The 25,333-nt window shown below is 39.7% G+C and overlaps 1 protein-coding gene across 3 annotated transcripts; it reads left to right on the forward strand.

Moving 5' to 3' along the window:
• On the forward strand, positions 1–25,333 carry onecut1 (one cut homeobox 1). Of its 3 annotated transcripts, none has more exons than XM_086071889.1 (4): positions 1–36; positions 8,338–8,436; positions 10,089–13,466; positions 18,614–25,333. In XM_086071889.1, exons 3-4 carry the CDS (start codon positions 12,383–12,385, stop codon positions 18,904–18,906), a joined length of 1,377 nt encoding a protein of 458 aa, XP_085928015.1. In that variant the 5' UTR covers positions 1–36; positions 8,338–8,436; positions 10,089–12,382; the 3' UTR covers positions 18,907–25,333. The 3 variants fall into 3 exon arrangements, with proteins under 3 accessions (XP_085928015.1, XP_085928014.1, XP_085928016.1); XM_086071888.1 differs by lacking the exon at positions 1–36 and adding an exon at positions 5,117–5,231; XM_086071890.1 differs by lacking the exon at positions 1–36 and adding an exon at positions 5,117–5,231 and having other exon boundaries at positions 8,338–13,451.

Raw genomic sequence — 25,333 nt, forward strand, 5'->3', positions numbered from 1 at the left:
ATCTGTTTCAGGGTCATACTGAGTCCAGCTATACAGGTTAGTTAACATTCTTGACTGTCAGGCAAGTTTATGTTGAACGAAACATACATTCAATGATGTGGTATCGTTTTAGTTTAGAAATGCGTGCCTAGCTAAAACAAGCTAAACATCTATAATTTTTCAATTGTAATTAATCGCATGACTTCAATCGTTAACTCACGATTCATCGCAAAAATATTGTGTCTGTTGTTAATGTACGATAAAAAAAAAGTTTCATACCCTTGTTAACATAAAAGTGGAAACATGTTAACTAATAGAAATATGGCTGCATCTTTTGGTCATTGATGCAGTAATTTCATAATAATTCCTAATATTGAGTTAAAATTAAAAAGATTTACTGTACTGTAAAAAACGAGTGTGATATTGATTTGTGTTGAGGTTTTTTTCGGCCACTAGATGGCATAATTGCTTTTGTAAGACATTGGTGACAGCTCAGTGTATTTTTCTTTTCATATTGAAAGCTATCTAATCTTTAACATGAAGTAACTTGTGAAATGTTGCACATTTTTAAAATTGTAAAATACAACTTGACCCCAGTCTCCACAAATATATGCATTATTATGAAATTTGTTATTCCCCCAGTCCAGGCTTTCCAAGTAAGGGGCGGTCATTAATCCCGCGTTCAAAAAATTAGCGGCGTTAAAGGAACTAATTTTGACACCACTAATAATAAAATATACTATACTTACTTATACATATTTATACTTACTTACAATACTATAATACACACACACAATAAAAAGCTGATTTTTGGGGAAGGATATGTTTTTTTTTTCTTAAATCAAAAGAGAAAACAAAATAGATTAATGTTTTTTTTGGGGGGTGGTTACTTGTTAAAATTACTTTCTTGCATGGGTAAACTTTGACTTTACTACATACTCTATGTTGGCAAAATTTGATTTTTTTTTTTTTACTCTGACATTTAACTCTTTGCTCTTGACTATGACTTTATTTTCCCTGAAACACGATAATTTTAGTTATCTTGTGTATGAAACGTGCTTTTAAAAAAAATAAATTAAAAAAAAGCTGCCTTGCCTTACCTTTATCCTCATAACACTACAACTTTTTTTCTCAACAATTTCTCACAGTATTAACATCTACATGTCTCACAAACTCTTAAATGAAAATGCACAAAAACATAAATCTCATCTTTTTCCATCCAAAGAATATGTGATCTCTCCATAATGCCATCTGATTTATTGCATAAGATTTATGATGCTGTCATACGGCGTGACAAAAACAGATGAGAAGTCCTGTAATTGGCGAGGTGTGTGTGTGTGTGGGGGGGGGGCATGCATCTCAAATAAGAGAAGTGAGCAAAGCCTCTTAATAATAAGCCCGAGCGGCTGCTCAGTCATGACTGACGAATGACTCATCCTGACATCATCCATTTACACACAAAAAAAGGTATATTCACAACACAACATTACACATTTTAAAAGTGTACTAGGAGCTGTATTTTATGTCAAATTTTATTTTTTACTATAATCACTGTTCCATTATTATTTATACAAATGCATTTTTTTATTTTTGAATCATATTAAGAAATGTTATGGGTGTATTACAACTTATTTTTTTAAGTACTGTAGATCACATACTGGCTCAGAATGTGTTGGACAGGTAAGGTACGAGTTGAGGAAATCCAAGTCATCTATGCCAACTTGCTTCTTTTAACTGTCACCTTTGTGGTTGTTACCGTGCCTCTGTGGGTGCTGCTGTTTTGGTTAGCGACTGTATTGAAATGGTAAACTATGCTATGTCCATGCGTGAACAGTAACATACTACAGAATATACTGACATTATTGCAGGTACTACCCGAGGTGTCGATTTGAGGAGGCATTCATTTGTCGAAGTTAATCAGCCCATAACGAATTGCAGGGGTTTGTTTCTACAAAGAGGGCTGACCACTATTTCAACAAATCCATGTTATTCATACTGACTTGATTACTGTAACTGTCACCCCACAGGCTGTTTTTTTTATGCTTCGGTAGGTGCTGCTGTTTTGGTTAGCAACTAAGTTTAAATGGACTCACTGGCTAACTGTGCTAAGTACGTGCGTGAACTATGAACTGAGATGAATAAATTTACTATTCAAGGTTTCAAGAGGGACGTTTTTTTTCTTGAGTGTGTTACACACCCCGTGACTAATTGGGAAATGAATTAGAGGAGCAGCCACTATTTGAGCAAATCATAATAATCCAAGCTGATTTACTTTCTTTAGTCACATGGGAAACTGTTGAAGCACTTCAGTCGGTGCTGCTGTTTTGGTTAGCAATTGAGTTCAAATGGCCTCAGCGGTTAACTTATTAAAGTCCCTATCAGAAGAACCGCTTCCATGACCCTAGATTATTCCAATTACTATTTGAGGGAGGAGTTTATTTTTCGGATGACATACAAAGATGAATAGAGGCACGGCGCCTGTACGAGGAATGGCGGCTATTTCATGAAATCAAAGTCATCGATACTGACTAAGTTACTTTAACACACCTGAAAAGTGAGAGCCATACTTCAGTAGTTGCTGCTGTTTTGGTTAGCATAACAGTTAAAATGGGCTCATCGGTATCAGTGTCTTTTTTGAAAATTTTATGTGGAAAAATTACATCTTTGTACTGTGATAATTACACTATCAGAGATTAGAGCTGTGAAAATTAATCGACAAGTAATGGCTTATCAAGTTAATCGACAACAATTTTAATAATTGAGTAATCGTTTGGAGCCATTTTTTTTTTCATTTCAAATTGTCCAAATCAAACATAGTACAACATCAATCCACTTTTTTTTTAAATCACTATATGAATACAAAGTACAATATAAACACCAATCACTGGTTAATAAACAGTAATCAGGGGTAAAATGCGTTTGTAATACACTTTAATGCAAAATTCAAATGAATCCAATTAGTCAATTAATCGATCGATTCTAAAAAATATTCGATAGTGACAGCACAATCAGAGACTACTATTTGTTCTCACTCGTGACTAAATGGTGCGCAGGCAGGGTCTATTCGGAACATCCACAGTATGAGGAAATACCGCATTCGAATCATCTCTGAGATGCACTTGGACAACCTTCATCTTTATTAATCAAGCACCTCTAAACCAGAGAGAGAGCGCGGAAGTGTGTGTGTTGGTACACTGACCACGCAGACTGGCCTCAGGACAGCACAAGGGGTAGCGTGACCCCCGTTCACCCCTGACCTCCGTCCACCCTCAGCTGGTCAAACTCTAACCCGGAGACAGATGGATAACGCACTGGCCGCTTTATCTCCTCCTGTCCACGCGCTCTCTGCCGTAGCCTTTGCTTTCACCTCTCCTTGCCCCCTTGATTGCACCGAGACTCGCCCTCAATGCGGACCACAATATTAGGTACACCTGCCACAACATGTGCCTGTCAAACTATAGCAACCAGAATGCTGAGGGATGAGCAGAATACTTAGAGGCGTTTCAGCTACCTTATATAGCTATACCCACAACCCTACTCATTCGCTCTCAGCCATTTTCACTGAAGCACCTCCCTTCGCTCCCAGCTGGTTTACTGGATTTTGACTGATTTTGCAAGGCCCACAGAATATTGTGTTCTATTGCTATAAAAACATGGAACCTACCAAAAGAAAGATTAGAGTCTATTTGTATTTTTTTCCGTTTTGCAGCAATTAGCATTAGAATATAGCTAAGTTTCATTATTCACAAACCTGTTCAAAACAGTGGGGGGGGGGGGGGAATTGCAACATTGCCCTGGTTGATCTCTTCTGCTGCCACCTGCTGGCCGTTTTTTGTAATAAGTACCATTGCTTTAAGCTACCTTTTCAGATCAGAGGCTGCATCAAAGCCTTCTGTATGCTCTAGCATAAAAAAAACTAACAATTAAAATAAAAAAACATATAAAGACGTTTTTGGAACCTTGGCAATATTTAAAATAGAACGTTTTTATACGTTTTGGTAGCAAATTATATCTGTAGAAATGTGAGGGGTATGCTCACTTTTGTGAGTAGGCCTACTGCAAGTCAGAAGAATCATGTGACATCTCCAAGCTTAACGCCAGAAAGGTAGTGACAGTAATTACATAATAAAGGAAATTACAGAATATTGTGCCTAGAAGTCAGTTAGAAGAAAAAGTCTCAAATACTGTTTCAATATATATATATATATATATATATATATATATATATATATATATATATATATAATATTTATATAATTTTTTGTACTTAATGAAGAAAAATGTCAATGTAAATACACAAACTAAAATAAAGTAATCCAAAATTAATAAAGTCGTTTCAAATTCATCATTATAATTACAATGGTCATTTTCATATTTGTGCACAAGATCAATATTTAGAATGTTGGATTGAAAAATGTGGTAATTAATGATAACAAGACACGGTATTTGTTTTTATAAAGGCCTACATTTAATATACAGTCAAATTATAGTGTTTTAAATGTGTGGCTAATGTTTTGGTTAAACCTTTTTTTAATAAATTGTTCCTCTGAGATTTTGTCATGTATTTGGTCCACTGGTGTGCTTGTGAATTCTGTTTTAAATGATTCATATTTTTAAAATGAGGATGACTGTCTTTGTATATTCATTCTATTCCATCAGCCTATAAATAGTAACGTTTTTGTTTATTTTGCTGCAGCCTGTATGGTAAACTATAACCTCAATTAAAAAAATAAAAAATAAAAGTAGAGGATTTTTATGTGTAAATAGCAGCATGACTTGTATTTCCACTTGCACAGTCGTGTTGCAGCAGCCTCTCTATATCCAAAAGGGGGGCTGACTGACGCTGCAAGGCGGATCGAACCTTTCGATTGATACTGAAACAATTTGCATATAGTGATTCTCTTTGAGCTCGGCGCGGATCCATAACGAGAGCGGCCGGCTATTCAAATGCAAGCACGCCGGGAGAGAAGAACCATACGCCGGGCCGGGAAAACCTCAAGATGTTTGCTTCGTCTTCTGCTTCATTTGGATCATTTTTTTTGGGGGGGGGGGGTGATGACTGCAACGCCGTGGATGCAAATGTTGCTTTATCGCGCGACAGGATGTCTGCAACGTGGATGAAAAAGACGTAAAGGGGGGAACGCGCTGCAGGACGTGGAACGAGAAGAGGGTGGTGGTGGGAAAATGAGGACTTTCTTGTTGTTTTCTGATAGATGACATGCTGCAAGGAGGGCTGCGTGACACACTATGCGGTAAATTCTGGGTTGTGTACGTGCGTGTGCGTCCGTGCGTGCGTGCGTGTGTTTGTGAACGTGGAACGTGCGTGTGGGCTGGCGTGGTGCGTTTGCGTGTCATACCGAGCCCACTTGAAAGGAAAATACAAGGACCTCGCTGCCTTGTATCCATCCGCAAGTGAACTTGAACGCACCACAGCCGAATGAGCATAAGTTAGTGCCGTACTGCCGCATCCATCCCCGCCTTTTAAACTTGTATTCTTATTTATTTATTTATTTTTTCGATTCATTCGACGCCATATTGTTATGATCCAATGCAGGGTAACTAACGCTAGCAAAAACAAAATGGATACTAAACATGCACGTATGGGCGAGGACAAAACATTAGGTACCCCTATAACATCCAACTATGTTGGGAAATAATAATAGGCTAATAATAATGATGATAAAAATGATTATTACCATAGGTGGCATGCATGCGTATTCATTTATTCATTAGGCAACTTGATAAGGTACACACTCCGAGATCCATGAATGCATCACCGTGATTTTGCATTTCACTCGATTATTGATTGATTGTCTGCAAGGCAGAACACGTGATGGGAAGCGGTTTGTAACCAAAATATAAAAACATAATAATGACATTATTCGTTTTATCTGAAGCTTTCAGTGGTGAAATGGATTTTCTTTTACATATAATCTTCCATCTATAAACCGTTAAATGAACTGTAAGAAATATGTGGGATTTTTTTTTTTACATATTGACAAATGCAAGCAGCTATACAACACAAGTCATGGAAATAATTGCTGCATCTACATGTTTAATGATAATCCTGCGCGTGGATTTCATAGTGTGTGACTACAGTCATTGCTATTAGTCAATATATTAGGAACAGCCGTTCAAGTGTACAAAGCACAATAACAAGCTTGCAGCAAACGAATATCTCAGAATTTTAACATATACAACACAAGGTGTGTGTTAGATCTCGGGTGTACCTAATGAAGTGTCCAATGACTGTACATGTCAATGAATGCTGTAATGATTTTAGTCAATCAATTAAAGCCTATTTAATTCTCTTCTATTTTTTAAAATGAAAACTTGGTCAGTTAACAGTGTGTTGCTCTTACAACAATTAAGCTTTGTCACCTCGTTCAGAGTGCGTGGCCCAAAGTTGGAGTCAGTGGCAGCATGCAGCAGCATATGGAGTCCCTTAATGTCAAATGAGGCCTCGTTAATTGCACATGAGGGTGCACGAATGCGAGCAAGTGACGCGGAATAATGCCGAGCACGCATGCATGCATGCAGGAGGCAGTTAGTTGACGTTCCCGTGAGCAAGGCAGCACTTGAGCATCTGCCGCATGAGTAGTCTAATGGATTCAAACTATTTTCGTTGTAACCAAAAAATACCAAGTGTTTTATTATTATTATTATTATTATTATTATTATTATTATTATTATTATTATTATTATTATTATTATTATTATTATTATTATTGGACAATTACTCAACATTTAGAGATGTTTCAATATTCTATATCTCAATGTAATTTTAAAAACAGCTTTCTTGCAAAGGAGCTGGAAATTTGACTTTTATTACATTTCGTTTTTATACTTACAATAAAACACATGTTTTACATTTAAGTTGTATACCTCACAATAGTCTTTTTAGAAATAGGCATTTGATTTTTATTTAATTGTGTGTCATTTCAACATTAGAATAAAATATTTTCTTCAAAAGGGATACTTTCTGAATTTAAGTTTAGGCTACCGTTAGGCCTATATGATTTTTTTTTTAAATAGGTATAATTTTAAATAGATGTTGATGTTTTAGCCTTTTACTGTTTCCCCGTTAGTATTTATCTACTTTATTAATCATAATACTGTAAATATCTTAAAACATTAATCCAATATGGATCATATTTAATTTAATAATGCGTTTACATCGACTCGGAATCATTCTTATTATAAACCACGTGTTGTTGTTGTTGTTGTTTTATTATTATTAAAATGCAACACGTGGTTCAATAAATAAAAAGAAGAATATTTGTTTGAGCTTTGTTTATTTATTCCTCCAATTCAAAAGCCTCAGCTTGAGCCCCCCTGTAGGAATTCTAAATGTATTCCGTATCGATTATGCTGTGTTATCAAGGCCTGTGCACTTCAAATACGCAGTGAAGGCCACGCAGCCTTCGCGTAAATGCACTTTTTTTTTTCTTAAATTCGAGAAATCGGGGGTTTACATTTTCAAAACATATTTCCATAAGGCTTTAAATGTGAAGGATTTAATCCTAAATCGCATTTAAAAGACAGCTTTAATTTAATGAGCGATTAAAGGTAACGTGGTATTTTGTTTATGGGTTCTAAAAAATAATAATAATAAAGGATAATAACGAAATGAAAAACATTTATTTTTGCAAAGGCTAATTCAGTTTCCCTTCAAACGATCACATATGGGCTCATTTGTTAAATTTTATTCTGGCAAATGTCATTTATTGCCCCCCAAGCCCCCAAACCCTCCCTTATTGTCATTTTCGACGTGAGTGTGTGTGTGTGGGGGTCTGTGTGCAGTGTGAGTCACTATTGATCTGTGCCCCTCATATTAGTCCACCTGCACGGGAATGATGAATAATCAGCGTGGAAGCCATCATACAAGTCACTCACGCGCTGCTTTCTCCGCCTTGTTTTTGTGTGCGTGTAGTTTTTTTTGTTTTTTTGAAGGCTCGCGTCTGCACATGCGCTTAACAAATGGGCGTGCTGCTCTGCTAATTGCCTGCTAATTGATGTGAGTGAGTTCATGCTGGGCGCTGCGTGTTTTCCTGCAAGAAATAACGCGTTTCTTATCATTGTCTGTATAAGGGAAATGTCACGTGCGTGCGCGCGCGCACACACTCACACACACACCAAGGTCCTGGAAGGATGCATATCGATCCGTATGAGAATGGCTAGATGGCATGTGAGGCCAGCCATTGGCTGTTTAATATTCTGTTCTTTCTTTTAATATTCGGTTCTTTCTTTCTTTCTTTCTTTCTTTCTTTCTTTCTTTCTTTCTTTCTTTCTTTCTTTCTTTCTTTCTTTCTTTCTTTCTTTCTTTCTTTCTTTCTATCTATCTATCTATCTATCTAGCTATCTACAGTGCAAATTGGACTTGGAGTCACACTAGTGCCATAGCCGAATTTGCAGTTCAGAAGTATTCAAGCAGTGACGCAGTGGTTTTGCAGGCAGGTACTAGTTAGGTAGGTTGGATGGATGGATAGATAGAATATATAGAGATGGATGGGTGTGAGTTGACCTCAATCTTTCCACATTGCCAGTGTAAATGGGAACGAGTTTGTCTGCCAGTTGATTAGAAGCACTTGTGGCTAAGGCCAAATTGTGGCAGGGTATTTACTTTCTGGACCTCGATTTGACACCTTTGGTATTTTTGATATAATGACTACGATACTGTGAGGCGGGAAGCGGATATTGTTCCCAGAAGCATGAAACAGAATTGTCAAAATTAAAAGTTTTCATAAGCAAAAATACTAAAACCAAAATCACTCAACTGGCAGTGAATGGCACAAACAAAAATGACAAGTAAGCAAAGAACAAGGCGGGATACGGCAATGGTGAAGTGCCCAACAAGGAGGCATGGGAGGACTGTTTTCTGGTGATGTGACTGAGGGGAAGTCACGTCAATAATTTTCTTTACAATAGTTCTATGCGCCCCCATTAGTCGACACATGCCATTCTGATTCATATTGCCTTTGTGGAATATGAATTAAGCTACAAAACACACCCATTTTATCCATAGGGCCGGCCATTTTGCCACTTGCTGAAAGGATCGTCACAGAAAACAATTTTTTCTGGATTTGGTCATATGATGTTTGCAAGCTGAGCCCTTAGGCACCGTGATGTCATTGCTACTCGTCTTCGCCTTTAAATACTGTAAGACACAGGTCACGCCCAACCATGTGACCAAATAATGTGTCATAGCAACTGGCAACATAAAGCACCTAAACATAGTCACGACAGATATGTGACGTCAATCCGGATTATTTTGACAGCTCACAACTGCTGTTGACCACAGCTCACACCCAGACGCTCACACACACTCAGCCGACATCACACACCACACAACCGGGCTGCATTACGTACAGTTTTGTATTCACTTTAGCTTGATTTTATTTATTTTTTTCGCGTGATCAAATACATTTACAGTGTGTCTAAAAAGTGTGTTTTAATGGATTTAAATGTGTTTAACCAGGGTAAGAGTTTTTTTTTATGTCATTCAGACTGAGACTAGACTACACGCAGACGGACACCAACATCATCCGTCATTTAGAGCAACATTGGATCATTTACAATTCATCAAGGAACTCCTAGAGTCAATTGGCTGCACTTTGAGAAAAGGGGGTGAATAATTTGTTATTCATTTAAAAAAAAAAGTTTTAACATATGTAAAAAAAAAATAATCCACTTCACAATTGTATACCGCTTGGTGTTGCTTCTTCTTAAAAAAAATCACATTTTATATTTTTGGTTGTAGCCTGAAATGTTACAAGAGGTCAAAAAGGTCAAGAGCGGCTAATAATGTCCACACTTTGTGTACATGAACCAAATAAATCACAGCCGAAACCGACAGCGTGTCGGCATTTCTATTTAATTTCCAATGGTGTGTGTGTGCGTGCCTGTGCGTGTATGTGCATGTATGTGTGTGTCTATTCTGTACACGCATGGTCAGACACACTTTTTGGGCAAGGAATTGAGTCCCCTTCTGTCCAGACACACGTCACACACACGCCGTTGACATTGACTTCACATCAGAGACAGTTAACTTCTTTAACTCCTTTTTTTTTCTTCCTCTTCTTCTTTTCTTTTGTTCAACTCGTTTCAAGCGAGCCCCATCTCCATTGTAGGGACCCCCTTGACAGATGCGGGTGCCCCCTTAAACTGGTCCGGGACAGGGAAAAGTCTGAAAGGTTAATCTGCTGCCCACCCACCGGCCCCCGCTCTCCGACACACCCGCAGATGTTGGCTTTAGGAGTCTTGAAGCGTCACCTTTGACATGTCCCCCCCCCCCATTCAGTGGCGAGGGGGAGTCCAGCAGGACACTGACCGCTGCAAGCTGTCACTTCGCCTGCCGCCATAGTAGTCTAAACGGCCCCTGACATCATGTTAGCAAGGGCCCGCCTTTACAGGCGACGTATTATAGAAAATTGACTTTTTAATGGCTTGCTTACAAGTAGCTGGGTTTCGGGAATGCATGCCCACCCATTAAGTATGAAGGTTCTGATGATACCACAAAACGTTGCTCAACAGGTTTTTGCTTTGTTTTTTTAAATAAAAACGATAAGGTTTGAAAAAGTCTCACATTGTTAAAATAGCCAGTTGTGGATTCACGCATGTGCCATTTATTTGCAGTCTGGACGCAGATTAACTTCTCCTGATTTCTTCATCATCTCCAGAAGTGTCCAATAACACCACAAAAGTCACTAGAGTTGTTGCTTCTCGCTTTTTGGGAAAAGTTAGAGCTGCATAACATTTGTCCTTTTAGTTCTGATATGCTTATTGTGCTCCTCACTGTTGTAAATGTAAAATGATGTGACAAATTGAAGGATACATCAGGGATGGGGGCATTATCTAAAAAAATATTTTTTTTTATTAGTTGTGTCAATGAGTGCAAATATCTTATATTAAATGGCCGATCTGAGGATCAGGAAATGCTGTAAAGTGACAGACATACGTGCATTTTGCCCCAAGAAATTGTCTTGCTCTGTCAATTTAGATGCTGCTCTGAATCTGGCAAGGTTCAATTATCTTTAAACTTTTTACACAAAACTGTATTGTTCTAATGTCGTTTTGTTGTTGGAATTTTACCTTAAAACAGATTTGGATCCTCAATGAATGCGATTTTACATCTTTATTTATTATAAAGGTCAAGTTGTATAGTTCTTGGTTATATTTTACACTGTAAACCTAGAATATTATGAGATTTTCATTAAAGTGAAATAATCATGCAAAAAAAAAAACTATGTAGGTCATGAGATATTATTATTCCTTTTAAAATATGCATTCCATAAGAAAAGGAAATGCAAATAGCCCTCCGGCTTTACTTAGGACACCGCACATTTGAGGCGTCATTGCGCACAAATGTCATTTTAGTATAATTAATTAAACGAATTTCTTTAACTTGTAGGATCCAGTGTGACTTGCTCATCCAAACACACACGCACAGAGACGCACACACAGTGCTCGGCTTGGTTCGTTAAGCCCTGTACTTGAACAATAGACACATCTGCTCATCGTTTTCTATCAAAAGCGAAGGTAGCGCACACTAGTGTCCCTTCGTTTGGTTTAAACCGCCACATTCTTAGCAAACAGGCGTTAAGAAGCGGGGTGGGGGTCGTCCAGGAGGGGGGGACCTGCTGCACCAATGGGTGCTTGTGAACTTCAGAGACGACCGTGAATTCAATCAATGGCATGTTCCAATTGTTTGTGTATGGTAGCCTGCCGGGTTAAAAAGTTTTGGGATTTTTTATTTTTAGCTCATTTTTACGGCAAGTGAACCCGGAAGTGGAGCCCAAGCAAGTAAAAGTCTCTTACTTGCGTAATTTAAAGTGGATTAAAGATGAAAGCCGGTTTTAATCAAGAATATTTCAACACGTTCCCCCAAATGAGAGAGGACGACTCACTACTTAGGGTTATGTCTTTCAAATATCCCTCGACCTGTCGTGTTCGTCTACAAGAAGTGAAACTATGTAGAAGAGAAGAGAAGGCGTGTGACGTCATGCTAAAGGGGCGTGACTGGGCAAGCGAGCGAGAGAGAGAGAGAGAGAGAATACTGCGTAATGCGCATGTGCAGGCGCTGCGGTGGTCGACTCACACAAACAGAAAGAGAGAGAGAGAGATGGCGCGGCACCCGACCGGAGCGCAAGGACAGCTGGCTGGCGGTGGGGGGGGCTTGATTTACAAAGAAAGGAAATAATACAACAAAACTGGGAGGAAAAAAAATATATTTATCAATGAAGAAAACGTGGATTTAGAAGACGGAACCGAGGTAGCGTGATTAAAAAAAAATTATAAGAAAAAGAAAAAAGAACAAAATAATTGAACTTTGAGGACTTTCGGTGGTGGGGGGCGCCAGCTAAGCAGGTCACATAGATGGTTGGTTCACAGAGCCACCCGTACCATGAATGCCCAGCTGTCGATGGAAAATATAGGCGACCTGCACGGCCATGACTCGGTGAGCAGCCACGGGGAGCTGCTCAGCGGCCACAGTCCGCACTCTCGTCCGAGCCCGCGGGGGCTGAGCCACCGCGCTATGGGCATGGCGACCCTCCTGGACGGCGGAGACTATCACCACCACCACCACCACCACCCGGGACACCTCCACCCGGCCATCAGCATGTGCGAAGCCCCCGGCATGAGCGCGAGCAGCACCTACACCACCTTGACCCCGCTGCAGCCTTTGCCCCCCATCTCCACCGTGTCCGACAAGTTTCCCCCGCACCATCACCACCACCACCACCACCCGCATCCCCATCACCCGCATCCGCACCAGAGAATCCCGGGAAACGTCAGCGGCAGCTTCACGCTCATGCGGGAGGACCGCAGCCTCGCTCCCATGAACACTCTCTACCCCGCCTACCACCACAAGGACCCCTGCATGGGCCAGAGTCTCTCCCCGCTGTCCGGCTCCGGTCTGGCGGGCATCCACACGAGCCAAGCCGGCCTGCCGCCTTACGCCCACCCTGGCGCCGCCATGCCCGGGGAGAAGATGCTGACACCCAGCGGCTTCGAGGCGCACCACCCAGCCATGCTGGGCCGCCACGCGGAGCAGCACATGAGCTCCACGGCGGGGATGGTGCAGCTGAACGGCCTGCACCACCATCCACACGCCCACCTCGGAGCGCAGGGCCACGGCCAGGGGCTGGGAGGCGGCCAGGAGCAGGCTTCCGCGCTCGGGCAGCAAGGAGCCATCAACGGCGGTGTAGGAGGAGGAGGAGGAGGAGGCCAGATGGAGGAGGTGAATACCAAAGAGGTAGCGCAGAGGATCACCACGGAGCTCAAGCGCTACAGCATCCCCCAAGCCATCTTCGCCCAGCGGGTCCTGTGCCGGTCCCAGGGGACCCTATCCGACCTGCTGAGGAACCCCAAACCCTGGTCCAAGCTCAAGTCCGGCAGGGAGACCTTCCGCCGCATGTGGAAGTGGCTGCAGGAGCCTGAGTTCCAGCGCATGAGTGCGCTCAGGCTCGCAGGTGAGCGAAGCCTCGGTAAAGACATATTTTATTCTATTTTCATGACAATTGCACGCAGTTCTCATCAACATTGACTCTTAGAGCTACTTAATATTCATAATAATTAATAACTAGGTCAAGTGGGCTGGAAATTTAACCTCCTATTTTTTGTTGTATAACCGCAATTTACATAACGTCATTTATTTCTGTATTTTCTTGTAGCCTGTTGAATGTAGTATTTCGCGTTCATTTCAATTCAGATATCCCATGATAGCCATAAATATTTATTTTTTTAAATCTGCATTTTTATTTTTGCATGTATTTGCATTGAAAATCGAAACTGCTACATAACCATAATACATAACTGCAAGTAGTCTTTAGTGGCAATGTTTTTTTATTTATTTTGCTATAAAGATCAAACCAAGTGCATGTTTTTTTTAATTTTCGATGCATTTCAATTCAAATAGGTAAAGGAGTGTCCTGCTGATTTTTTATTGTTTTATTTGTGTTTGTATGCATTGTCGTTTTTGGTGTCCTTTTACCAATATCGACCACTTCTCTTGTAAAGTAAGTCGATCCTTGCACGAGCAATCGTTAGTGTTTATTTTGGTGTGCATGCAACCGAGCAGCCCCCCCTTTTCTGGCCTTGTTCTTGACGTAAACGCACATTTACAGGCCTTTGTGTACGTGGTGATTTGTATCCCGTGCTAAATGGGATTTTATTGTCCCACAATGCAATGCATAGCAGCTCACTGGTGGTGATGTTTATTTATTCCACACTGGTGTGCGTGTGTGTGTGTGTGTGTGTGCGTGTTGTTTTCGCGCACTCTAATTAACTGATAGACCTCTGTATTAATTTGTCCCTACGTGGTAGTCAGGAGTCAATTAAGGCCCACACACACACGCACTGCACATTCACAAAGGCTCAAATTGATTTTTTCCTCCTAAAGTTTATGAGGCTAATCGATGGGCTGCGCATGTTTTTTCTTTCTTTCTCTTTTTGGTTAAAGATGAGAATAAATCTACAGACTGGATTGTAAAAGTGCGTGCTTGTGTGCGTGCGCGCGTTTGCGTGCCTGAAAATGTAATCCAATTCATTAGTTCTATAGGCTTCTGCTGTCGTGTGTGTGAGTGTGCGTGTGCGTGCGCGTGAGAACGTTATTTTCAATTACAATTTTAAAAACACAGGAAATGCATCTAAATGTCTAATATTTTATTATGATTTAATCTAAACAGGAAATGTCCTTTTTTTAATTTAAAAATGGCTCTAATCACAATTACATTTAGCCTAGTTTTTAAATGTGTTTTTATTATTGTTATCATTCAGACTAGAGGAAAAAAAAAAATAAGTAAAAGGTTCATAAATCACAATTACAGACAGCCATATCTTAAAAAAAAGTATATATTTTTTAAGTAAATAACAACGGTAAACACATGTTGGACACACAAAGCTATTATTATTATTATTATTATTAACATCATCTTGAAAATTATTTTCAAAATGAAAGTTGTACTAGATCATTTCAAAAATACTAATCAAAAAACAAATGATAAGGAATTATCTGGTAGTCCCTATGTGTGTGTGTGTATGTGTGTGTTTTCGAGAGACAATGTGCTGAAGTAGATTTGTGATATTGTTATTGATTTTAGGCTTTTGAAATTAATCTGATGCCTTTTAATAATCAAATGGAATTGCGAAATATGGCCAAATGCACATTAGTAATTATATTAAATAATGTATCATAGACTGGCTATATAATAACATGTTCTGTAATCCTCTGTGGGCTGTAGCCATACTAAACTAATGAAAAAATATCATACAACAATCAAATAAATGTTTATTATGAGCATTTGAGCTAAATGTTCCGCGTTGCAAAGGCCGGATCAATATGTTCTCAGGGTTCATATATGGCCCACGGACGATAGGTTGCACAGCACTACTATAACTGCACTTTGTGTCTTTCTCATATGCAGACATGCATAGTTAGTTGAGCCCTAGCGGACCACAGTATGTATGTAGAGTTATCTCTGTTGCTTGTAATGATTAGCTGGGAGCAACCACAGTGTTCGTGCGTGTGCGTGTGTTTGTGTGTGTGTTGCGATCAGAGGTCCAGGTTGTGCCAGGTCTGTCCCACTGTCTGCATGGCCTTCACTCCTGTTGATTTATTATAGCAGCTTCTGCACCAGCAGTTAATGTTTAGCAACACTCGGGGCAAACATTGCCTGTTATAGTCATTTTTATTAATAATATTATTGCGGTTAATATGATTAACTTTTGGTTTGCTGAGATGTGAGAGTGCCAAGTGTGACGCTGATGACAAACTAACTGGTGTCAAATTCAAGTCAAATGTGTTTTGGCGCACCATCAGAGAAATGTTCATTTAGCAGCATGTCTATTATTGTGGTTGTATTTTGGATTCGCTATTTGTTTACATATCAACCAAAGCTGAACATTATTTTTGTTTGTATCATACTGAATCGGTGTTGCAACCCCAGTCTGCCCCCTCCTGGTCTGTTACATCTCACGCCGAATGGGAGAAGTGAGTCTTGGAAAAAGACAGCATGAGATCAAATGGCAGCTAGATCCGCTGAATACTTGATTTTCTTCATTTATTGAAGATCTGTGTGGTGTAAACAATGCAATGTGTGATGCCACATCTGCCACACAGTCCAGAGGTTCTCGCCTTCCTGAATGGAGTTTTCCTGTATATGGTTCACTTTTCACATTTGAAAATATGAATGTTAGGTGCATTGAAGACGTGAGTGTGGATGGCTGTTTGTGTGTAGACCTTAAGAGTGGACCTCACCCGTGAGTTATTCTTTCTGCGGAGTGTTTTCAGCACCATGGACAGCACCCATTGTTGCCTCACTGTCACCGCTGTCTGCTGTTCACCAGCACCTTAGTGGTGCAACTTGCCATTATCTTGACATTAATGACAATGCATTTAAAAAAAAAAATCTATTCTACACTCTGGAATGGCCAGCAGCCAATCACAAGGCATAAGTATATACAAATAAGCAATTCTCGTTCACATCTATGTAAGATTCCCAGTCTTGGATGAACCTAAATGTTTTGGGAATGGGTTAGTTAGTTAGTTAGTTAGTTAGTTCGTTCGTTCGTTAGTTAGTTAGTTAGTTAGTTAGTTAGTTAGTTAGTTAGTTAGTTAGTTAGTTAGTTAGTTAGTTAGTTAGTTAGTTAGTTAGTCCCCGCTGAGATCCCAACCCAGAACCTCTCAGCTGTGATGCTGTGTGCGGGTTTGCATTTCTCTAAGTGGATGTTTGGAGCTGGTTCCCACATTCCAAAAAAACATGCGTGTTAAGTTCACTGAGAACTCTAAATTGTCCAGAGGTATGAATGTGAGTGTGAACGCTCGTTTGTCGACACTGAATGTGCCCCAGGGATTGACTTGGTGACCAGTCCAGGGTGTATCGTAGAATAAGCTTCAGCTCCCACGTAGTAAGCCCCTTTTTTCCTGCTTATCCTATTTGTTAATAAAAGAGTCACCGTAACACAGCAGATTTCCCACACAGATCAATAAATCAATGATGTTGCAGTGAATGCACAATAATTACATAAGTGAATTGAGGAAGTGATTTTCCCTGACTCGCAGCTCCATTTTTTAAGGTTAAAAAAAAAATTGTTAAATACGTCATGTTTGTTGTTATTCTTGTCTTGAGGTATAAGTAGATTGCATCGTTCTGAGATTTGTTTCAAATATCTACATGAGAGAGGTGATTGCTGACTCGTTTACATCTTCCTTATCTGATAGTTATACTGTATGATGTCATTGTCAGTGGCCTGCAGTGTAACTCACTGGACATTTGTGGCTGTAATAAATACTGGGAAACACAAGGAGCGCCGCCCTTTTAGTTTATTTCCTTAGAGATTGGAGGAATTGTACAGAGCAAAGGCATAGTACGAGTCAACCCAAAAACTTTCTTTACAATAACGTGTTCTATGCTCCCCTACTAGTCTAAACATGGCATTCTGATTAATTTAGCGTTTGTGGAATATGAGTTAAGCAGCAAAATCCACCTGCTTTTACGCATCTCAAGGGGCAGCCATTTTGCCACTTGCTGTTGTCGAAAATGACATCACAGTCGGGCTCAGGTACTTGCCAATCACTATGTTTTCTGAGTTTGATGGTATGTGACATTTGCAATATTAGCTATGATTAGTCATTGCCTGATCCTTGAGCAACTTTGATATCATTTTCAGTCGACCGCAAGTGGCAAAATGGCCGCCCCCTCAGATGGATAAAAACGGGTACTCACATTCCACAAACATAATAGCCTAATCATCAGTGTTTAGACTAATGGGGGTGCATATGGAGAATATTACTGTAAAGAAAAGGCATCATACGCCTTTGTAACACTATCAAGCCTTGAACATATCCATGTTTTTGGAGGACACAAATTTAGTAACTGCTCATGAACTTCAAGCGAACTGTCAATGGTCCTTATGAAAATAAACTGTTGTTTGTGTACTTTTGAAGTTGACGTTGTAGTGGCAATTTAGGTTGACATTTTTTCACGGCCGGTCGCATCTTTAAGCAAACTAGGTGGATATGTTTGTGTTCAACTTGTCAACATATAATCTGCTTCCTTTTTTTTAACTAAAAGACACCACTTTATTAACCTAATTTGGTCGTGACTTCTTGCCAGACCCGCTCTCTTCTGCTTCTCTGGAGTACAATCATGAGGTCGGAGGCATTCTTAATCGATGTCTGCCATCTAGTGGTGAACACAGTTTTCTGCAAACAATAATGAATGGATGTATTGTACTACCTCCAGGTGGTCAAGATGTGCAAAATTAGCCAACTGACCTTAAACAACAAAAACAAAAACAAAAATATTTTTTAATTAAATCATTACTGTATGTTTTTTTTTCTCAGTATTATAGATTTGATATGAAATATACTGCTATTTTTTTTACCATTAAAAACACAGTGGGTCCATGACATTTTTATTCATTTCAATGGCTTTTATCAAACAGATTTTTTTTATGGTATTGTTTTATCAATACATCTTTTTAATATTTGAATGATCCTATTTAAATGATAATTTTGGGAGATGTTTGTAATATTTGAGTAATCCTGTATTGTCATCCTTTCTGATATTCGAATGATGCTATCGACGATTCACGTCCCTGCTCCCTCTTGTCTTTACCGGCCTCTCCTCAGCGTGCAAGCGCAAGGAACAGGACCACGGCCGCAGCGACCGGGGCAACCCGGCGGTCAAGAAGCCCCGGCTGGTGTTCACGGACGTGCAGCGGCGGACCCTCCACGCCATCTTCAAGGAGAACAAGCGTCCGTCAAAAGAGCTGCAGCTGACCATCGCGCAGCAGCTGGGCCTGGAGTTGGCCACGGTCAGCAACTTCTTCATGAACGCGCGCCGCCGCAGCCTGGACAAGTGGGTCGACGACGGATCCGGCCACCCGCCCGGCGCCGGCCTCAGCGCCTGCACCAAAGCCTGAAGAAGGACCCGGAGTGCGCTTTTGACCCTTACTCATGGACTTGACTCGGTGGAAAAGCTTTAAAACTGAAGAGAACCTTACAAAAGACCTCACATTTTTGCCCTTAAATCTGTACTATATTCATATTTATAGTATCCAAAGATGAGAAAAAAAAAACCAAAGACTTCTTCTTTCCTGTTTGACCTGCTTTGACATGTTTGTGTTACACACTGCAAAAATTTTCCTGTACTTACATACTTTCTCTGGTCTCTAGCTTTACGACAACCCCTGCACCCCCTTCCCACTATCACTATCTGACTCCCAAAATGGAGGTTCTAATCAGTCCGATCTACGGAGCTCCGGTGGGATTTGGCCAATCAACGTTAAAGAAATTTAAATCCCACAGGAGTTACTGGATTGTTGCTTTTTGTTTTTCTTGGATCCACGGACAGTTACGGGAGAAAACAAGCCCATAGCGTAGACTGCTAGGCCAAAATTCCCATCCTGGACCGCGATGTAGTGCTTTCCTTTCGACGTGCTGAAACATTGTTTTAAACAAGAGAAACCAAAGCCTCATTCACACAGCCTACACTTAAAATGGTAGCAGTGCTATTGACCAAAGATGATGTTTTGTAGTTGTTAACGTAGCCGTTGCTGCAACATTCCCAGTCACACTTCATTTCTAGGCATGGACCGATTACTGGTTTGACAGTTTACCTTGGTTTTGCAATGTAAAGTAACTTTCAAGTCCATTGCCTCCAATTAACTTTTCCCCCTTCTTCTCTTTGACCAAAGAGGGGAGGGGTGAGCAGTTACACAGGAGGAGGAGGAGGAGGAGGAGGGAGGGAGAAAAACGAAAGAGACACTGTGTTAACTGTGTCGTAAAATAATAATAAATAATTTTTTAATAGGTGCCAGTGGGTACTAGTTGATCCCAAGGACAACTTGCGTATGCCACGGTTCAGTTCTAAAAATAGCTCACCAGTGACGGGACACTGTTACTTACTAAGAAGCATTAAAACAGAAGTGTTAATTAATTTATTTATTTATTTAAACTTGGTTCACATTTCTTTAGTACCAAATATTACATATTTTCTTATTTAAAAATAAAATGCTGTTTTTATTTACTCAAATATTTAATTTAAAAACAAATCATTGTAGAGCTGTCATTTTGATACTGTGATACCGCAATATTTTTGCTCACGGATATCATACTGTCAGAATCGGCCCATGCCTAATCCTTCCATGTTCTTCTGTTAAGGGTTATGTCCCAGCTGATTTAGAGCAGTTGCACAAAAGTCAGCTATGTGAATCACTACACTAACAACATGGCACGTCACCAATCCATCTGTTTTCTTTGCCATTTATCATGTTCAGGGTTGTGGTAGGTGCATCTCAGTTGATTTAGGGAAATTGCATAAAAGTAAGCTATGTGAACTACTAGACTACTCATGTTGCAATATTCCTAACCACTCATCCATCCATTTTTTTTGTGCTTGTCATATTCACAGTCATGGTAGAAACTTGACCCTACCTAGTATGTATATTTGTGATTGTATCAAAGTCAACTAGGTAAACAGCTATAGTACCGACAGTGCAACATTCATAATCTGTTTTTGGGGTGTTAATTCTGTTTAGGAGTCATGTCAGGAGCTGGATTCAGTTGTACAGCGTGATTGATTCAAGTCACCTATGTGAACCACTACACTACTAATGGCGCAAAATTCTTGTGTGTCCGTCCAATCATCCATCCATTTTTCTTTAGCATTTATCCTATTTAAGATGTTACCAGGTATTATAATGGTACTGAAGTCCACTCTATGAACCACTACATTGCCCATGTTGCAATATTCGTAGCCATTCATCCATTTTTGTTTATTTATTTAGTTTTTGTATTTATTCTGTTCATGGTCACGTCAGAGTCTGCACGTATAGGGTGATTACGTAAAAGTCTATGTGAACCACTACACTACAACGGCCACAACATTCTTAATCATCCATTGCATTTGTCCTGTTCGGTGTCAGATCAGGAGCTGGCGTATATGCCAGCTGACATATCGGGTAATTGTGTGATAGTCCACTATGTGAACCACTACACTACCAGTGGCGTGACATTGCTAATCTTTCATCCATTTTTTTCTTTCTTTTTAGCGCTTATTCTGTTTAGGGTCAAGGCAGGAACTGGAGCCTATCCCAGCTCCCCTTTAACCAAAGAAAAGTTTATATGAACCACTACACTAGCAGTGACTTTAACCCCCCCCCCAATCATATTTGCTTAATTTAGCATACCACAAGCGTCAAACTTTTTTGCCTTACAGATGCCTTGTTAATCAGTTGCATCTTCGCAGCGAGTGGTGTGAATGTTGCTGTTAATGCTCGCTGTGAAGGCCAATCAAAACGTGTTGTCACTGTGAGCCAAATATAGTGTTTTGCTTTTATTTATTGTATTGATTTGTGTGTCCATCAAACATGTCAAGTGGAGAAGATCAATGGTCCAATCACCTTCCTTTCCCTTCCCCCAACAATCCAAAGCCTGGAAAGCTATGCATTTCAGCACAAGGAGGAAAGCACTACACAGGGGGAAGCGTAGCATGTTTGATAAATTAGCCGGGCCCCTTGTCAGCCTCCTCCTTTTTTTTCCTCAAGGCCACGGGTAGCAGCTCTACATTTATCAGAAGCAGAAAGAAAAAAAAAGATAGAGACGCTTCCTGAACACCCAACAAAACAATGTGTCACCTGCTGATGTTTTCTAGTGTGAAACCAAAGATGCTACCTCACTCAAGTTCCATATGTGATTCCTATCACTTTGACGATACCAAAGAAAACCAAAGATGTGTTGTTGTTGCTTTGTTTGATTTTTCTTTTTCAATGCACGGCCTCTGTGAGTGGTGGTAAAAGTGATGTTGTAATCCCTACATCCCCACCTCAAATCCCTCCCCATCTTCCCCAAATGCGCTCCTGCTCTTGATTCTAGCTCTGTAGATGGTCACACTGATGTCGGAAAATATACCAATGTTGTCCAACAAAAAGAATATATGTTCAAATTTTGTGATGGGGAAAAAAATTACACAAAATTTGGAAACAATCGTTTTTTTGTTGGAAAGCAAACATGCAGATTATGGGGGTTTCAACCTCCAAATTTGGCACAGAACATGTAAATGCTGTCAAAATTATTAAAATTGGGTCTTTGCTAAAATGGACCCGCTAAAGTCAAACCAAACGTCATATGTAGTATTCCATTTTACTATTACTACTACTATTTTAAGAGTGGTAGAATTCCGCCAAATTCCCCATCGGAATAATAGTTGATTCATATTCAATCGACCCATAAATTATAAAAATGCAATGTTTTTTTTTTATTAATCATTGTCGTCTTGTTTTTTAAAAAAAAATCTGTCTTGTCATCTCAGTTTGGTAAATTTCTAGAGCAATGGTTCTCAAACGTTTTAGACCAAGTACCACATAAAGAAAAAATAATTAAAAAAGCGATAGGGGTTTAATTCCTAATTATTTTTTTTAAATATTATTTAAACCACTGTAACATTATGCAGTTTGAACATTGATATTATGCTAAAGAAAAATTAAAAAGCTACTACTAAAATAACAATTCACTTTACATGTATTAGACTGCACATAAACATTAAATAAAAATTGTACCAGCTCTTGAAGATTAAATACAAATAGGCAGTTATTCTTTCGCGTACCACTAGAGGGAACCTGTCTACCACCAGTGGTAATCACAACATTTTCACAATCACAGTTGTTGTTTTATTCATTTTTTGTTTTGTTTTGGTTGCTAAATGTTCCAAACTTTAGAGGTCCACCTTGCCTCCTCCTAACCTCTCCCTCCTGGTTGCTGGTTGTTCCAGCTGTCCATCATCCTCATCATGCTATGCTCCTGACAGCGTCACGATCCTCCTCCTTCTCCTCCTCCACACTCCCAGGACGAGTGCCTTGCTTGAACCAAAGTGTTGAACCGCTCTTGACCTCTTTTTCTCTCCTTTGACTTACCTCAAGCCTGTCGAAGGGCCGCCGCCACTCCCCAAGGAAACCCCGCCCCCTGTTTTTTTTATTTTTATTTTATTTTTGTTTTAAATCGCACTGTGGTGCTTTTTTATCACCAGCGCATGCAATGAAAACATACCAAAGCGACTCTCCCGAGCCTCCTTCCCTTCCCCTTCCTCCCACCCTTTTTCTCTCACTCTGGCCGTGCATCTTTTCCAAAATGTCTCTGAATACCTCATAGTGACGATTCCTTTGCGTACTTTCTGCAACTGAGTGTGATAGTTGTTCCATCTTTTTTTTTTTTTAAGACGTGTTTCAGGGTTGATGTATATTGAATGGAGGAAGAAGCTTTTTTTTATTATTTTTTTAAATAATATTTGAGCTATTTGAGTAGAGTGGGCTAACAAAAAATTCTTAATTTTTTTCAGAAAACTGCGTCAGTAGTTTTTAGCTTACTGCAACCGCAGTCTACGTGTGTTACTACTATGTCAAAATTGTAACTAAACCAGTCAGTGTATTCCTTTTCTCTATTATTTTTTTAACTGAAAGGGGAAGTCAAGTATTCAGACTAATATTGTGTTTGCGGAATATGAATTAAGTGGCAAAATCCACCTGTTTTTATCACTCTCAGGGAGCAGCCATTTTGCAACTTGCTGAATGACATCACCGTGCCTAAGGGAACGACCAATCAGAGCTCACTCGCTTCCTCGATTTGTTCATGTGGCATTCGCAAGCTGATGCTGCATTTGAGGAAGGTGGGTAGTAGGATTTATCCCACTCGAATTGTCCCAGTTCCAACCTCAAAGCGTTCGAGGCGAATGTAAACAACAAAGATTGCTGATTCTGATTAATTGTTTATTGTTCTGATTAACGCAGTTAGCCCAAAGCATTTTGTGGTACATGTAGTATTAAAGTTACTGATTTTGAAAAAAAACTGGCTTCCCAGTGCACATTTCCTGATTCGAGGTCGGAAAGTCCGACTTCGCACCTTCCTTGAATTCAGCATTAGGGATTGTGATGTCATTTTCAGTTGACAGCAAGTGGCAGTACAAGGCAAAATGGCCGCCACATGAGATGGATAAAAACAGGTGGATTTTCTGCTCCATTCATATTTCATAAATACAATATTAATCACAATGCCGTGTTTAGACTTATGGCGTGTTTGGACCATATTTTTGTAAAGACAGTAACTTACTTACAAATGTAAAACATGGAGTTAGCCCACTCTAGTTCTCAGCAGCTCATGTATGATTTGGTAGACTATTGCTTTTTAACAGGGTAACACCAACTGCTGTGGTGTTGTGTTCATAGTCCCGCCCTACCCCCACCCCCACCCCTGCCTTTTTTTCTCTACTTCCGTGTTGTGGTTTATTAATTTAAACGTGTTTTTTTTTTCTTCTTCTTTAAACCACTGTCTCAATTTAATTTATGCATTTGTAGAAATTCTAGATTTGTATATAGTAAGAGGAAAAAAGTAAAGACAAAAAAAAATTACGTTACAACATTACGTTTGTGAGGCATTTTCATGTGTTTTAAACACTGCCACACCCCTTCCCCCAAAAAAGCAGAACTTTGTTGAACAGTGTTTGTATGTATATGTGTTTTTCTATTGTTTTTAAATGGGTATTACAGTACTGCACATCCAAAGATTTTTAAAACAAACCAAAAAAAATGGCGAAAAATATGTATAATGTTGAAAAGCACTGGCTTTCGTGAAGTAGACTTTTTATTTGTATTTTTTTATATTTGATTTGCCATTCCAACGGGTATAGAATGTAGAAGGATTAGTCGTGTGGGGGGGATCTCCTGTCCAAAATGTACAATCTGCTGAAAAGAAATAGAGGGCTGCAAGTCCTGCCCACTTTGCTGCCTTCATGTACACACACGAGTGGCAGGTGGAGTGGGGGCCGGGCAGCCGGACTGCCAGGAGGGGGGGCACTGTGCCACGGTGATATTGTTGTTTTTTTCCCATTATTATTATTTTTTTAACTTGCTTTTTTTTCCCTTTTCCAAAAGCCGTGGCCCTGTTGCCTTGCCTAGTCAAGTATCTGTTCTTATAGGTACGTACGTACTTGTGTCATGAATATGAGCAAAGTCTAATAAAAGTGCAAAAAAGCTTATCCGAGGAATCAGTGCGCAAGTGTGTGTGGGTTTGATGTCATGCCTGTATTATTTATATATATATTTTTAAGTGTTTACAGCATACTGTTGTCGATACGATGTCCTCTCTTGTCATGCCAAAGACTTAAAAAAAAAGATCATCACTAGGGTTGCAAGTTGTAAACTTTCCATGGGAATAAACTGGAACTTTGCTACATTTGCAGGGGACTGATATTTTTTATATGTTACGCCATAAACTTCATTTTGTGCAAATTTGCTATGGAGGCCACACCCCCTTGCATGCAAGGCACTTGGAAATTCAAAGTTTGATGACATATTTAAT

Source organism: Leptonotus elevatus, chromosome 3 (genome assembly GCF_054856555.1).
Source record: "Leptonotus elevatus isolate MCC_2025b chromosome 3, RoL_Lele_1.0, whole genome shotgun sequence".
NCBI classification, from domain to species: domain Eukaryota; kingdom Metazoa; phylum Chordata; class Actinopteri; order Syngnathiformes; family Syngnathidae; genus Leptonotus; species Leptonotus elevatus.